The sequence below is a fragment of the Arvicanthis niloticus genome, chromosome X (assembly GCF_011762505.2).
Source record: "Arvicanthis niloticus isolate mArvNil1 chromosome X, mArvNil1.pat.X, whole genome shotgun sequence".
Lineage (NCBI taxonomy): Eukaryota > Metazoa > Chordata > Mammalia > Rodentia > Muridae > Arvicanthis > Arvicanthis niloticus.
This window is the reverse complement of record NC_047679.1, coordinates 127832448-127848097: the sequence shown is the minus strand read 5'-3', so window position 1 is coordinate 127848097 and position 15650 is coordinate 127832448. Positions and strand designations below refer to the sequence as shown.

Below are 15650 nucleotides of genomic sequence, written 5' to 3'. Positions count from 1 at the left end.
GACTAGAGTTTGGATCCTCAGAATACACATAAAAATATAGGCAATGTGGCAGCCACCTATAATCCCAGTCATGGGGAAGTAGACTCCAGTGAGGGGATCCCTGGGGCAAAGTGGCTAGCTTAGTAGCACAAATTAGCAAGTTCCAGGTTCAGCAAGAGTCCTGGCCCCAACAAAAAGAAAATTATCGGACACCTGATGCCAATTTGGACCTACATACATGCACCCATACCCATCATGTACCTATACATGCACATATACCCAGCCAACACATTAATAAGGTGGAGAGCGATAAAAATACCTGAGCCCGTCCTCTGGTCTCTACATACTCATACACAGGTAAGTATGCCTCATTCATATCACACACACACACACACACACACACACACACACACACACACACACAGAGAGAGAGAGAGAGAGAGAGAGAGAGAGAGAGAGAGAGAGAACAGCAGCACTGAAGAGATAAAATTTTTAAAAAAGAAAAACACACACAAACATATTGCTGTTAAGCCAAATGGGGTCTCTTGCTGCAACTGGACTGCACTTTCACCAATAATAGCCTCTCCCAGCCTCTCTTCAGGGTCTCCAGTCCAGCCACACAGTGCTAAGCCCCCACTGCCGTCCAGACTCACCACTCCATGACATCAAATCCAATGCCACCAGAGTAACTACCAAGTTCAGCTGCCAGGACAAGGTGGAGCCTTCTTTTTATGTGGAGGCCTCTTGCAGGTCTGGGGTTTCTTATTTCCTTCCCAATGATTTCCTCTCCCTAAGCTACAAAAGCCCACTTTCTGTTCTCCTGTTCGCCTTACTCCTGTCAACAGGGTCCATCTTATGGGACTTTCCTGCTCCCTTCTTTTTGTGTGGGTTGTTTCTTTCCAGCTGCTGCAGGTCTTCCTCATAAATAACACTTTGTCTGAATTCCTCTATGTTATATTACAAAATATTTTTTCTTGGCTTATACAATCAGAAAAATCTTATGACTCTTGTTTCCTCAAACTACTGCTGTCATGGTGGGTATGGGTGTCTGCTGATGAACAGTACAGGCTCTAGTCTCTGACTGTATCCTCATTCTCGCTAAGACTCTTGGAACTGGGATATGGAAAACAGAGGTGAGAAGAAAACAGTGGATCAAAATCAAGTCTAGGGGCAGAAGAATAGCAGGAAAGCCCAAGAAATAAAGGAGTGCTGAAGTGAAAACATAAGGGTTCTTTAGAAAGTTATGTTGAAAGGTGTTTTGTTGGGGCACACATGTGAAGGAGTGTTTTTTTAAAGTAGACACAGGTGAAAGACTAAGAGACTTGTAAGGGAATGTTTAGCTGAAGCACACATAAAAGAAAGGACTTTTTGTTAAATATATATATATATATATATATGTATATATATATATATATATATATCTGTCTGTCTTATATTAAGCTATATTTGTTGGGATTCTATAGAGAGAAACATATCAAGAAACTTTTGGCTATGTGTTAGAGTTTTTTGTCACTTTTGTGGCTGATTGACAAAATGATGTCAACTGAGACAGACACATGTGCAAAACCCATGCAGGACACTTGATGTTTGGAGGGCATATAAAAAGAAGTTTACACACAGTGACAGAGGCTGATTTTGGCTTCTTTATAGAACTAGTTGTATTTGTTGGTCTCATGTCTTTGTTGATTTTTGGTTTGGTTTGGTTTTTTTGAGAGAGACACAGTGAAGAAATTTTCCTGGCATCTCTTTGGGTGTCTCTTGTTGACTTGAGCTGAGGTTGAGGCCTGGCTGTCTCTGTTCATTTGTGTTTGTGATTTCAACTATATTGAATTAAACTGTTGGTGTATCTATAAAGTGTTATTAACCTATGAACTAAATTGTTGATTTTTAGACAATATAGACAAAACTTGTTTTAAAGAACTTTTAAAAACAGATCTATTTTTTTAAATATACTTTCTTTCCCACTACCTCTGGTGGATGGTGGGCTAAAAGAGAGGTTAAAATATTTAAGAACCATCACTAAAGTAGGCTTTAAAAAATTAAAGTTACAGAGTACTGAGGAGTGCTGATTTAATCCCAGCCTCTAATGGATTTTATTTATAAATAAGAAGTAACAGAATATTTTAGAATAGAGAATAATCATACTATACTTTAGAAAAATATTATATGAGCAACCTTGGTGTGGACAGGCCCTGCTCTTCTGAGACTAGGAGTCAAAAAGCTTGACCTGTGGGAGGCCTGAATTGCTCACAGAAAAGTGGAAACACTGTTGTTTATTTCCTAGTGCCTTACACCTTGGTCTTTTGGACTCTCACAAAAATCTTATGACTCTTGTTTCCTCAAACTACTGCTGTCAGCCTATTTCAGCCACCTCACACTCCTAGGTCAGCACCACAGAGGTGAATTATTGACTCACTGGTTCCTCTCTGGCCATCCTGGTGGTAGTAGCAGTGAAAGAACTCATCCAACTGGCAGCTTTAGTTATGGCAATAATCTCGTTCACACCAGGCTCTACCTTTCTCAGACCTTATAACCCCATTCATGGGGTTGTAAAACACCCCGTATCCCTAACTCCAACCCACATCATTTTTCCTGCTCCAATTGGTTGATAGATAACATGGTGCTCTTGTTCAAATAGATCTGATGCTAGGACTGCAAGAGACCACCTGCACTCAAATCTTGTTTGGTCTACTTCCTGCTGCTTTTTTAGCTTCTCATATCTGCGAAGAGAAATAGGCTTGTGGTGTAAGTGCATGTGTTTGACCTGCATTGTGGCCCCTGACAGTTGGCCAGGGGCAGTAAGACTAATGCAGGCCCTTACTTGTTGGTACAGTCCTCTACTTTGATTTGCTGCTCAGGTCCGCTGGGGCTACTCTGTGGCTCTGGGATGCTGAGATCTGCAAGTTGTTGGGAAGCCACAGTTGGGTCACCTTGTCCAGGTATCTCCTGTAAGGCCTTGATCTTGGGGGCTGCATTTTTCTCCTCACACGCATCTGGAGTGCTGAGAAAGAATGAATATTGTATATCATATGCAGAGAAGAGCAGAGGCCTGACCCTTGCTGATTTCCAGAATCTGAATGTTACTTCCCAAGGGCATTAGAAGAACCCATCTCAAGAGACAAGCAGCCCTCAACTCCCAGAAAGCAAGCAGTTTTGAAAAGGGTCCTAAGTTGAACCACCAAGAAATGAGAAGATAAATAAAATAGGAGTGTTGGGATGAGGAGGTCTTACACACGCTTATGGCTAATGCCAAGCAAAAGCCTCAGATGTGTCCGTCCAGTAACAGCTCCCCTCCTTTTATTTTATAATTTCCAAATCCCCTAGCAAGCAGCATGTTCAAAACCTCATCATTTCTTCTTAGACTTTCTTGGCTTTGTAAGCTTCCATTGTGTTCTAGCATACTTATAACTCGACACTGCCAAGGCCGAGAAGGCAGGAACCAAGTTATATTTGCCCATGTCCCTAGTACTGGACATTTGGTTTGGTACAGGGGAGTCATTAAATATAACTTGATTTAGTTATGTGACTTATCTCTAATTTATTGAGAAAAAATCCAGGTCCCCACATAGTTCTAATCACTGACTTCCTTTGTCCACCTGTAACTGTCTTAGACACTGAGGCTTTTCTTTCTTACAGTTATAAGACCACACCATGAGCTCATCAACACATGAACTCTTCTCCTTACTCCTATGTATAGAGGTTCTCCTGTTGTACAAACCCTCCACATTATCCTGTAGCTACAATCATCCAGTTAATCCTCCATATACCTTCCAATTTATACCCAACCTCTGACAGCACCCATACTACCTGCACCTTCTTAGCACATGTTCCCTTCTCAGTACACTATATATACAGATAACACCCCATCTTAGCCACCCTACTGCCTCTCCCAAGGCAGCCAAATTAGATGAGCCAGATTCATGGTTCAGGCTAGCCAGACAACTGGCTGGGGAATTCTGTTAAGAAAAGAAGAGAGTGCACTGACTTCCAGACTGTTCTTGTACACTTCCCTACCTTGTCATCTATAAACTGACAACCCTCAGCTCTCTAGTCAGTGGTCAGATCTTAATTCAACTCCAGCCTACTAGGCTTCTTGTCACCTGGATCTTCCTCAGGCCCCTTCAAAGTCAACATGGCCCAATGACCTTAACATTGTCACATCTGCACAACAACTCCTCTAACTTTCTCATGCTCAACTAGTTCCTTCAGCATCCATCCTGTTACCCCAAACAAATCTGGAAGCATCCTTGGGTACCACTTTTCCATCACCATTACCTTTAATTAAAGTCAGCAACCCTTACATCCTTATCAGGTCACTCTCAGCCTGAGCTACAGATTCTGTACAAGCCTCTTGCCTTGTGCTGCTGTGTGCCTCCTTGGCCTGACACTCCTGCAACTCATCTTCTTGAACTTCTCTCCTAGTTGAAAAGAATTGCTGGCCCCTTGGCTCCTCAGGGTATAGTTTGCAGTCACTAGCTCAGGAGCAAGTGACTGTTTAGTTTCCTTTCAGGCTTCCTGGCAAGGGCACCAGTTAGCTTTTCTTCCCTGTAGTCTCTCTGAGTCTACACTCACTGTGATGGTTTGTATATGCTCGGCTCAGGAAATGGCCCTATTAGTAGGTGTGTCCCTGTTGGAATAGGTGTGTCACTGTGGGTGTGGGCTGTAAAACCCTCATCCTCAGTCTTCTACTAGCAGCCTTCGGATGAAGATGTAGAACTCTCAGCTCCTCCTGTACTCTGCCTGCCTGGATGCTGCCACGTTCCTATCTTGAAGATAATGGACTGAACCTCTGAATCTGTAAGCCAACTCCAATTAAATGCTATATTTCATAAGATTTGCCTTGGTCACGGTGTCTGTTAACAGCAGTAAAACCCTAAGACTCTCACCATATACTTCCCTTTGACAGGCCTCTGGTTTCCTCAATTAGTAATGCCTTCACTAGCATGTCTTTTGGGGGAAATCCTCCTTAGCCTTCAAACCTAACTTCAACCTCACTCCCCTAGAAATCACAGGACTGATCACTTTCTCCTGCATCTGTAGGCTGTTCTTATAAAAATTTATTTAAAACTTTTTTTTGTTGTGTTTACTTACCTTACCTGTACCTGGTACACTGTGTTACATAAGGATAATTTAAAACAAGCATTTTGTATTCTGAACACATTTCCCCCATATACCTTGACTCTCATTTCACACACTTCCAACTAATTCCCTTTGTTCCCCTGTCATTGATTTTATGTACCCTTTAAAATCTAGGAACCACAAATGAGAGCCTGGGCTTGAAAATCTGCCTATACTTCACAGTCACCTTTAGTTACGGTCACAATATCCATCATTCACATACAGAGACATACACAAACTGTCTTCACACTTTCTTTTGCTTTCTCAAGCATGGTCCTTCCTTTTCTTTTTTATTCGATTTCTCTCTTTTCCATAGTCTATGTCACTCATGCTCCCTGTCATACTTTGACACCACCATCCCTAGAAGCTACCCATGTACACTCTGGGAAACAGACTTCTCTTCTGCCTTATGCACCAGGAAACTAGACTTCTTATGTTGATCACAACCCCATTCCAACTTCTCAAATCCCAGGAAGAAGTGAACCCCACCTTAGGACCAGGGTATCAACATTCTGAGCACATTCAGAGAACCCAGACAGTGGCCTGGAGTAAGAAAAGGAGTTCCCACCAATGTGACTTTGGCAGAAACCTTGGGTCCTAGATAGCAGGAGGTCAGTGTAAGACCTTACCTGCTGGCACAAGCATCATGTTTGATGAGCTGACTGGGGCCGCTCTGCAGGTCTGGGATGCTGGCATCTGCAGAATGTTGAGCCGCTGTAAGTATGTCTCCTTGGCCACGTTTCATATCAGCAGGCATCTCTTGCCAGGCCTCGATGGTCTTGGGGGCCACATTCATCTTACAATCAGCTGAGGGGCTGAAGAACAAGTATATAGAAAGAGGCCCAAGGCACTGGCTCTTGCTGTCCCACTGTACTCTGACATAAACAGCTCAGGCTACATCTGAAGCCATCATGGAAGGTACATCTTCCTCAGTTTGCCTGCAATGTACACTCAAATGTGGGGGCCACAAGAAAGACAGTAGATGGTGTTGCACACCTCTCTCATCACCATTCCTGTGTCTTTGTTCCACCAGCTTAGAACCTCCCTGCACTGCTCTGGGAACTACTAAGCTAAGGACAGAATAAGAACACATTATCAATGACTCCCACTGCTGGAACTCACTTATGGAAGTTAAGGCCATAGCAGGGAGGCTCTAAGCTGGCAGAAGAAAGAGAATGTGTGATGGTCATGTTTTTCAGAGACTATGTTGTAAAACGTTAACATTTTCAGCCTCAGGTAAGGGAAAACTAAAACTCCTCTGCAGTGGACAGAAACCAATTGTCACCTCCAGCTGTACTAGGAAGAAGTGACCAGAGACAAGATTCTCCAGAAAGAGCAGCTTAAAGGTAGGGAAATATGGGGAAAGCCTAGGTCTTGAAGCAGGGCAACTGCAATTTCAGGAATTGTAATCTTTATAGGTCATGAAAAAAAAAAAAAAAACATTTGGTCAAACACTCACAGGATGCCTTTCTATGCAATATAACACCCTGAAGGGGGTATCTTACTTTCTTGCCAATCAGCCTCAGTGACTGCTAAACTGGAATGGGTAGAGAGAGGCCTATTGGATGTGAGATTTGTTATATTTTCTGAAGCCTTCACAGACTCTGGTAGCTTAAGACAGCCAGTGCCAATTTTTGACCTAACTACATACTGCACAGAAGGCACTTGCAACACAACAAACAGGAAAACAATCTATGTCTTAGAAGGAAAAAGGCAAAACAATTCAAGCTCAAGAATCCCTGTGTCTAGTCCACTATGAACATTGGGTAAAACCCCTACAGCTTCTGACAATTAAATTTGTCACCTGGGCCTGTCCTCAAGCCCCTCAAACAGTCTGTTTATCAAATGGGACTGTGAATTCACAGCCAAGGAGGAGGTCAGTCGTGGGTGGAGGGCCAGTTAGCTCTTGGGGTCCAGGTGGGTACCACAGTAGTCACTGCAGACTGTCCTTAACTACTGTAGCCAACTGTCCTTTGAGATTGCTAGTGGGGGGATGGGTAACAGACTCACACTGGGGCAACAGGGACCATTTGTGATCCTCCAGCGCCATCTCGCGGCTGGAGCTAGCACTGCCTCAGGAGGTGCCCCTTAGAAGCCAGTTACTGGAGCAGCCATTTTGTACTCTCTTTTCATAGCGGGCACGGAGCTAAAGGCTGCAGGAAATGGCCGCGTGGAGTAGGTGTATTCTTACCCTGACGCCGGCCACCTTATTCATGCATATGCGCGCGCCCGCAAGCGCAAGCAGCGAACCAAATCTGCCCGTGCAACTGAAATCTGCTGCAGTCGCGGGTGTGTGCATTCGCTATTCAAGATGCCTGTCTGCGACAGTCTGACTCGACCTATGTTCACACACTCAGTGTGTGTGTGTGTGTGTGTGTGTGTGTGTGTGTTCCCGCAAACTGAACACAAGTGGTAGAGGAGGGCTTGTCAACCTAATATTAACGTTTTGGGCTGGATAATGGTACTGTGTGTTGAGAAGAATAAGGCACTATTATTATTATTATTATTATTATTATTATTATTATTATTATTATTATTATACACATTTTGGGTGGTTTAGCAGCATCCATGATTCTTCTTTAGAAGCCACCCTCGGTTGTGGCAACCAAAAACTGTTCAGTTACTACTGCATGACGAAGGAAGGTAGGGGTGGGCAGGGTAAATCTCTGATCAAGAACTGCCATCTCCAGTGGATATTGGAGAAGAGAGGAAATTGGAATGCTTAATAAAAATGCTGGAGACATACCCTCAGGAAATTAAACAAAAATCTCAAGAAGTGTTTTGTTATTAATACTTCCCCAGGCGAGAGGCTAGAAAGATAGTTCAACAGTTAAGGGCACTGTCTACTCTATAGAAATCTTGTTTTATTCCAAGCACTCACATACAGCTAAAAATAGTCTCTAACTCACCTCCGAAGATCCATTGTCCTCTACTGACACTGCCAATGGGTGGTGTGCAAACATACATGTGAGGCAAAACACTCATACACATAATTTTTTAATTTAAATGGGAAAAAAAACAATTAAAACAAAGCCAGTTATTAAACAGTGTCATCAGAAATGTTCGCATTGATTTTTTTAAGCTGGTAAATATTAGCAGAATGTTACTGTCTAGACCTGGGCTCTGCAGTTGGGCAGATTTAGAGTTTATTCCTAGTTGCTCATCACACGAGTGAAGCCAAGTTTTCTCTATCAGATCGCACAATTAGAAATCTTTGTTGGCTTGGGGAATGATAATAGCAGATCAGTACACCAGCTGGAAGGTGACATTATGCTTCAATCACACTTCATCAACTGCTTTGCTGAAGTTTCTCTGAAGGTATTTCTTTGAGGCTGTTCATTAGGACTCAGCTGCCACAGGTATGGTTTTGGATAAGCCACTTAACCTTTCTGTTTGTTTCCCCATTTACTCATCTCACAGGGCTATTGAGGCAACTGTAAAGGACACATAATGTAAAGGTAACATACTGTATCATCAGCTAATATTTTCATTCAGTGCTAATCGTTAGTAAAATTTAAAAGAAAAAGTGGTGCATAACAAGGCCTGTAGCTTATAGATCCACTTTCCACACCACTTCCCAGCATATGATTTAAAGTAAAAAGGTGACTGTAGTGTGATGTTAAGATTCAAATATCTATTCATCTTTAAGTCCATAAACCATAGCAGTTCTTCTTTGAATTAAAACCTGATTGGTAAAGTTTCATTATATGGAACAAGGCCCTGATCTACAGTCTCCTCACTCATTAGTCTACAGCTACTCTATGCTTTGGAACATGTTAAGTCCCAGGTCCTGATAAGAGACTCTGTCTCACAAAACAAGATATGTGGTGCCTAAGGAATGACACTAGAAGTTGATCTCTGGTGTTGACGCACATGTGCACACACACACACACACACACACACACACACACACGAGCATACACATGTGCACAGACACACAGACATGCATACACATGTACACCCACATATACATATAAAACTAAATTAGTATAAGTAAGATAACTGTGACATTAAATCCTACAAATCATTTTGCAAGTGAGTTTGAGGTTTAGCTTCACTGTAAAACAAATGGATTTGTTTTATGAGGGTGTGTAAGCAGGAAGGATGATTCCAATGAATAGTCAAAGAGAAAGCCACCGGAGCCGGACTAGGTCACGTGTCTTCTACAGTAGTCAGCAGCACTCTGAGACAGTTTGCACCATTGTGGTACAGGAGAAAGTAAAGGCTGGATAGGGAGTCCCCACTGTCATGAAGAACCATGGGAGCTAGAGACAGGTTTGGACTTAATTTCAAGGACGTAGGGAGCCATTGGGAAGTTGAAAGAGGGGGATAACACATCGTGGTTTATTTGGAGAAGATAGTTCTGATGCCTGCACAGACAGCAAAAAGATACATTAGTGGTAACTCAAAGAATTGAGTCCCTGACCCAATGGCCTTTCCTAAACCTCTTAAAAATAGAGATTACAGAGGTGAGGCTTCGGGCACCCACTGCAACTAGGTAAATTAGTGAGAAAATGAACCTGCTGAGAAAACCAGTTGGGAAAGCAGCCAGAAGAGGATTCACATGGGTAGACTTCAGGAGGTCATGAGGATGGGCCAGCCTTTCAGAAGTTTTAGTTCTCTTCATACCAACAATAAGGTTGCTAGCACAGTTTAGCACTGTACTATTATTTGTGCCGACATCTGCCTAACTAGCCTTTGTTTCCAGGGATGACTCCATTTTAGTCTGGAACCATGTTGCTTACTTCTCTCCAGAAATGGGGTAACCAAAAAAGTGACAGTTGTACCTATCCTAATATGGTTCCAAACCAAAACAAAGTCATCCCTGGAGACAAAGGCTAGTTATACAGATGACTATGAGGGGAAGGCAGAATTTGTAAGAAGGCAGTGATTCCTCTATCATTAGGTCATTTGTTAGTTCTTTTTTTCTGCCTTCCCCACATATTCATTGTACCCAAGGCCAGTCCTTGCTGAGGGATAAGCCAATAGCTATGAGAGGGGCTTCTATTTGCTCTGCAGGAATTTGAAAATGAATGATGGAGGTGTGCAAGTGGCTAGACTGAAAAAAAGAAAATCTAACATGAAGTAAAACGTCCACAGGCCAAGGATGTGGTGTTGTTGGTGATGTCTCTTTTAGCACTTTGATCATGCTGCACCTTGTGTAGTTTAGATGACCTGGAAGCAGAAATCTTTGCCTCTCTAAATTGCTCTGATCAGAGCCAATCCAAGCCCCTGTGGACTCTAGGCAAACATTTCTATTCAGATTTAATACCTTACAAACAAGAATGGAAACAAAATGTGAAAACTCAATCTCAGGGATCACTCCACAATGGGGAGGTGGGTCTAGGGCTACCCAGTGACACTATAGTGGGGACCCAAGGACTTCGAGAGGGATAGCCTGGTCTGGAGTTGGTGCGCCTCTGGGGAAATATAGAATTGCTCTTTATAGACCCAGCCTCTCTTTCACTCTACTTCTTCCTCTGTAGCAGTAGTATAGTGCTGGTTTGTATGTCAGTTGCTAGCATTGGACCCAGACTCCCAGAAACCCTTAGGCTAAGTGCACAAGGCTTTGTGGGAAGACCTGCCGAGGTAAGAAATGACTTTACTCCTCCACCCACACTTTGATGGAGGCAGTTACCTCATCCTTAAATGCCAGCTGCCTTGAAGGAGCTGAAAACGTACTAATGATGAACTGACCAACTCCCAAATCCTCATTAGTAGTCACCTTTGTTGACTAGGGGCCAGACTCTGTTCTTCCAACTTTCCACACATTAATTCTCCACATCGACTTCAATATCATTATCCATGCCTGTTTTTCCAGATGAGCCACCTGATGCTCAGAAGGCCTGAGTGGTGTGTTCCAAGTTTCACAAGTATCAAGAACTGGAACTCAGCTTTCTTCTGAGTTCTTGTCCTAACCCTTCAGTCAATTCTGAGATCATCAGAATCCCTGTGTTACCAACTCCAGAAGTCAGTTTCAGCACTATTTTGGGTCACCAGTGGGTCTCTCCCTCAGACTTACCACCTCTTCCCTCAATTCTATGACACCTTCTGTTTTCTTGGTCACATGTTTTTGGTCTCCTTTTATCTTTTCCCCCTTGTCTGTCCTTGAAGCGTGTTCTTCCCAGTCTGCATAGCCTGCTATAGTCCTTTCATGCTATCAACTTAATGTCCCCAGGTAGATGAGTGGAAGGTAGCATGGGGAGTGGGACAGTAAGATAGGTGACAGAGAGAAGATTGATGATAGAGTTGGCCTGTCTCCTGCCTGCCCACCCTCAAGGAAAAGGAGCTTGGATCTTTGTGCCCCTTGATGGATGCAGGCCCTTCATCTATTCTTATTTGAAGTACAGGGCATTGTTGCATTGTGAACTGTAAAGGCAACTGTAAAGGCAGACCCAAGAACCCCACCCAGTTCCTAATGCCTTCTCCCATAAGCAACATAATTAAAACTCTGGTTTTAATAAACAGTTAGACAGACACAGTGTCCCCACGCAGCTCTGCTGACCAGTCCTGTCACTTTCTGAGGGCACTGAGGTACATGGTACAGGCTGATCTCCTTCATATTAGCATCTATCTGTCTCCTTCATCAGACGAAGTCAATAGCTCTGGCCCAGGAACTCCCAATCACCATTATATCCCAAGGCCAGGTCTTTGGCCTCACAAAATTACATTGCATAATTACTCATTACATAACTATTTTAAATGTATATCAAGACAGTGATGGAGAACCCAGGTTTGCCACACCTTTTTACAAACTAGTCATCCCTATAGTGGTAGAGCCACTCTCCTGCTTCTCTCTTATCTTGAGAAAGGTATAAAGAGAAACAGGACAGCAATGGGGCCTCAGTACCTCAGGGCTTCCAGATCTGGGGCCACCAGGTGGAGTCCTGCTCTTGGGGTTGTGATCTGCAGATGGACAATCTTCTCAGTTGTCAAGCTGTAAGCCAAAGGAGAGACTGGAGAATGTATGGGAGAGATGCTTCTCCTTCCCCTCTGTGTTAGCATCCATGGGTATTTGCCCTCTGGGGCCTCCCTGCAGAGTGATAACCAGACCCATCTACCTCTCCCACCTTGTCTTCATCTCTTTTTTTGTCCTTAAGTCTTCTTGGTACTGTAGCCATGGATGGATATCACCAGTCTCCCACCCAGAAATGATTCTAGGCTACCCTCAGACAATGAAGGAGCTTCTAGGTAGACATTCTAGCACATGTGCCTGGTGAGGGGAAGCTGCAAGATGGTCTTGAAGTGGAGGTAAGGGGTTTGACATGGTCAGTCTGACATTTTAGAAAGGTCACTGGGGTAGCAGCCTGAAAGTAACAGCACTGCACTGTTATCCTACTCCTAGACCTTCCCTGCTTGCCAAACCCAGCAGTGAGAAACCATATTACCAGCTCATAGTCTAGACGTGGTTCTTGACATGTACCTGTGTTCCTAGCTTCCAGAGGGGCTAGGCATATTTGGCATGCACTCAATTAGAATCTCCTGAGATATTTGGCTCCTATCTCCATCCACACTGGCAAAGAAGGCAGATGTGAGAAGTGCTGGAGACAATAGGTGTGTCTCCTAGGTAGGGTGAACTTGGCCAAGTTATATAAGTACTAGTTGCAAGCTTAACAATGGGATGCTACTGCTGCAGTGGCCAGTCTCTCACAGCCCAAGGTGAGTGACTGATTACCTGCTTAAGTCAGGATCGGGTCCTGCCAGCGCAGATGGTTCCTGTTTTTTCTCAGGAAGCACGTCCTCATCTACCACATCAACCCTGTGGGTGAAAAAGTGGCACTTGGGGTCTTCTCAGCTACCTCGGTGCTTTCTGGCCTTTGAAGGATATGCTTTCACCAGTGTCCAGATGAGTCGGGTGACTAAAGCCATGGCCACTCCAGCTCAGAAGGATATCACCATTGGAATATTCCCTGGAACTCATGAGTCTGATTTCATTTAGAAATAGGCTCTTAAGAGATGCAAAGAGGGTAAGCTGTAGGTAGAAAGTCAACAAGAAACCAGCATTCCAAATGTTCCAAGCCCAAGGCCTAGCCAATGCAAAGGCCCAGAAGTGAGCATACAGTGCTGTGTTGAACGAAAGTGGCTGACTAAAATACAATAAGCAGTGGGGAAAAATGGCTGTTGGCAGCATCCCCCCCCCTAGACAAAATAGCAAAGAATAGTGAGTTCTTAGCTGTGGCTACTAAAGCAAAGTACCACCAACTAAATGGCTTTAAAACCCCAGAAGTGGAGGTCAGAAATCTGAAATTGAGGTGTTGCCAGGGTTGGGACAAACTGTATTTGCCTCACTCAAGTTTATGCCACTGTCTTCATTCATGTGAACTTTTCTTTGTGTCTGTGTCCACATTTCCTGGTCTCAGAGGGGCACTGCCATTGGATTCAGGGCCTATCCTAATTTAGCATAACCTCATCTTCCCCTGTTTGCATCTTTACAGAAGTTGACTTGTATCAAATAAGACCCTTACCTCACTCAACTAGTCTCCTGACATAGGACCTATTCTGCCTTTCACCCCATTTGCTCCATATGACCAATCAGTAACATCACAGTCAGCTCCTATGAAGTTTCTCTTGGTGGTTCTTGTCCTAGTTCTGGGTGACAGAAGAGCACAGAGCAGGGAAAGAGAAAGGACTCTTGCTATGTTGGTTCCTTGGTGCCTATCACCTTGTGGAAGAAGTAAGGACATCTGCTAAGGCCACTTTAGCCCTAAGCAAAAGGATTCTCTCAGCCAGGCTCCTAACTGCATAGAACTGGCTAAAAGGGATACATGTGTCACCAGTCACCCAGGTCTTCACCTGGCCTCCAGAAAGATGCCTGACTTGGCATCACATGACTCTCTTTGCTCAGAGAGAGCTGCCCTCCTCTCCCCGGCAACCCTACTGACAGCAGGCTTACTGTCTGGATAGCACCTTTCCTTGCTGAGACTTACCTTTTTGCAATGAATGGCGACTGCAGCTCCTGAGTAGGACTGCTAGAAAGCAAGCAGAATGGGGACATGTTGGAAGAGCTCAAGGGCAGGTGTCATCTTAGCCCCTCTCCCAAGAGGGTGCTGAACCTTACCAATTGTCAGGATCTTCCCTAATTTTAGTCTGTTTATCTTTCTAATAAGTGCATCTGAGAGCCCTGGAGCTCAAGCTGGAATTCTCATGGAGGTACTCAACTCATTCTTTCACTAGTCAAAGGAAATCTGAAGCCCCAGGCAAAGGAGTCCAGAACATGGAGTCAGTAGTGGCCAAGGCAGGCTCAAGCCCACAGGACCTCATTCCTAGAAAACTCACCTAGTGGTCTTCTTAGCTGCTGAAAGGACATAAGAGTGCTCCCGTGGGGATGTCTTCCTCAGAACACCGATTGCAGCCTGGGACCTGGGGTATAAGCGGGGGGCGGGGGGGATTTGATGCGTATCAGTCTAGCCTAGCCTCTCTGTCAGTCTAGCCTGGGATGTTCACTGGCTGACTCAGGAGTACACCATGGGGTTGAGAAGGATAAGCCAGGGTAGGACTTCTCTAAGAACTATTCAGAGGGACAACAGATACTGAGGGGAGGACCCTTACTTAGGGAGCATGTGGAATGTACCCAGCCTTGCTCAGGAATGTTGACATCTTCACATTGGTTCATTGACTCTCCCAACCCAGGCAAGTAGATGCAGATACTCTATCAGTGACTGAGCCTGGCTACTGCTCTGGTGATTTGACTAAATGCACACACTTAAGCAGGTGACAGAATAGCATTCAGCAGGAGCCACCATCGGAGGTTCTTATTCATTGGCCTGCCCCTGCACTATCCAGATTTCAGGCCTCTTGCAACTGTGGTCTTTTCGCACAGAACTGACAGTCTTCCAAGGCCTTTAGCAAGGGGTTGTCACTATGCTTCCTAAACCACATATGGGTTGGCAGATGTTGACCTTTAGCTGGACTCCTTCTTTGTAAGCAAGGGACATTTGAAACTCTAGATCCATTCCTGCACCCAAAGATGCAGATGGCCTCTACTAGGGCACTTGGCCCTGTATAGTTTTCAAGTTCCTTGGGACCTTTTGAATCTATTCATGACCCTTTTTTAGTGGACCTGTGTTTCCTAGATTCTACCCCTAGAAGTTTCTCAGAAATGCCTCCTGAGCTGGCCTAGCACTGAGAGATAGTTCCTAGACTTCTGGAAAGACAAGGGGGTGTCCTCATGGTTTATGTTATGCATTTTGTACTCTGGCTCATATGATTCTTTTCAGCAATCTCTGAAGACTCTGGCCCCTGCCCTGCCCATGGGTATGCCCATAATGAACACCATCACCTCCGTTTCTGCTCATCTGGGGTGAATGGCACCTCCTCTTCCTCAGTCCCTGATATGGAACTGCGCCTGATGTTATATGGTGCTCTGTGGGGGAGAGATGCAGGTATGGCTCTTCTTTCTCCATGTCCTTCCAGTTCCCTGCTACAAGCTACCACCCTCAGCATCTTGACTTGTTGACTGTTAATAATACTAACATTTCTGTTGCAACATTGAGTCTTAGCTCATGCCACTTGCTCCCAATTAAAAGCCAGCATTCTTTTCTCCAGTTTTTGGT

At 44.3% G+C, this 15650-nt stretch overlaps 1 protein-coding gene across 11 annotated transcripts in view; it reads right to left on the bottom strand.

The window, feature by feature from the left end:
• Nucleotides 1–15650, bottom strand: part of Znf185 (zinc finger protein 185 with LIM domain) — a 49539-nt gene that overhangs the window by 16515 nt on the left and 17374 nt on the right. For 6 of the 11 annotated variants that reach the window (XM_034485809.2, XM_034485807.2, XM_034485817.2 and 3 more), the window contains 7 exons: nt 15377–15460; nt 14374–14457; nt 14025–14066; nt 12773–12856; nt 11948–12034; nt 5727–5912; nt 2801–2980 (listed from right to left, as the gene is read on the bottom strand). In XM_034485809.2, coding sequence (XP_034341700.1) covers nt 2801–2980; nt 5727–5912; nt 11948–12034; nt 12773–12856; nt 14025–14066; nt 14374–14457; nt 15377–15460 — 747 coding nt within the window. The remainder of the gene's footprint in view (nt 1–2800; nt 2981–5726; nt 5913–11947; nt 12035–12772; nt 12857–14024; nt 14067–14373; nt 14458–15376; nt 15461–15650) is intronic. The other 5 variants (XM_034485811.2, XM_076919087.1, XM_076919089.1 and 2 more) reach the window with 3 other exon arrangements.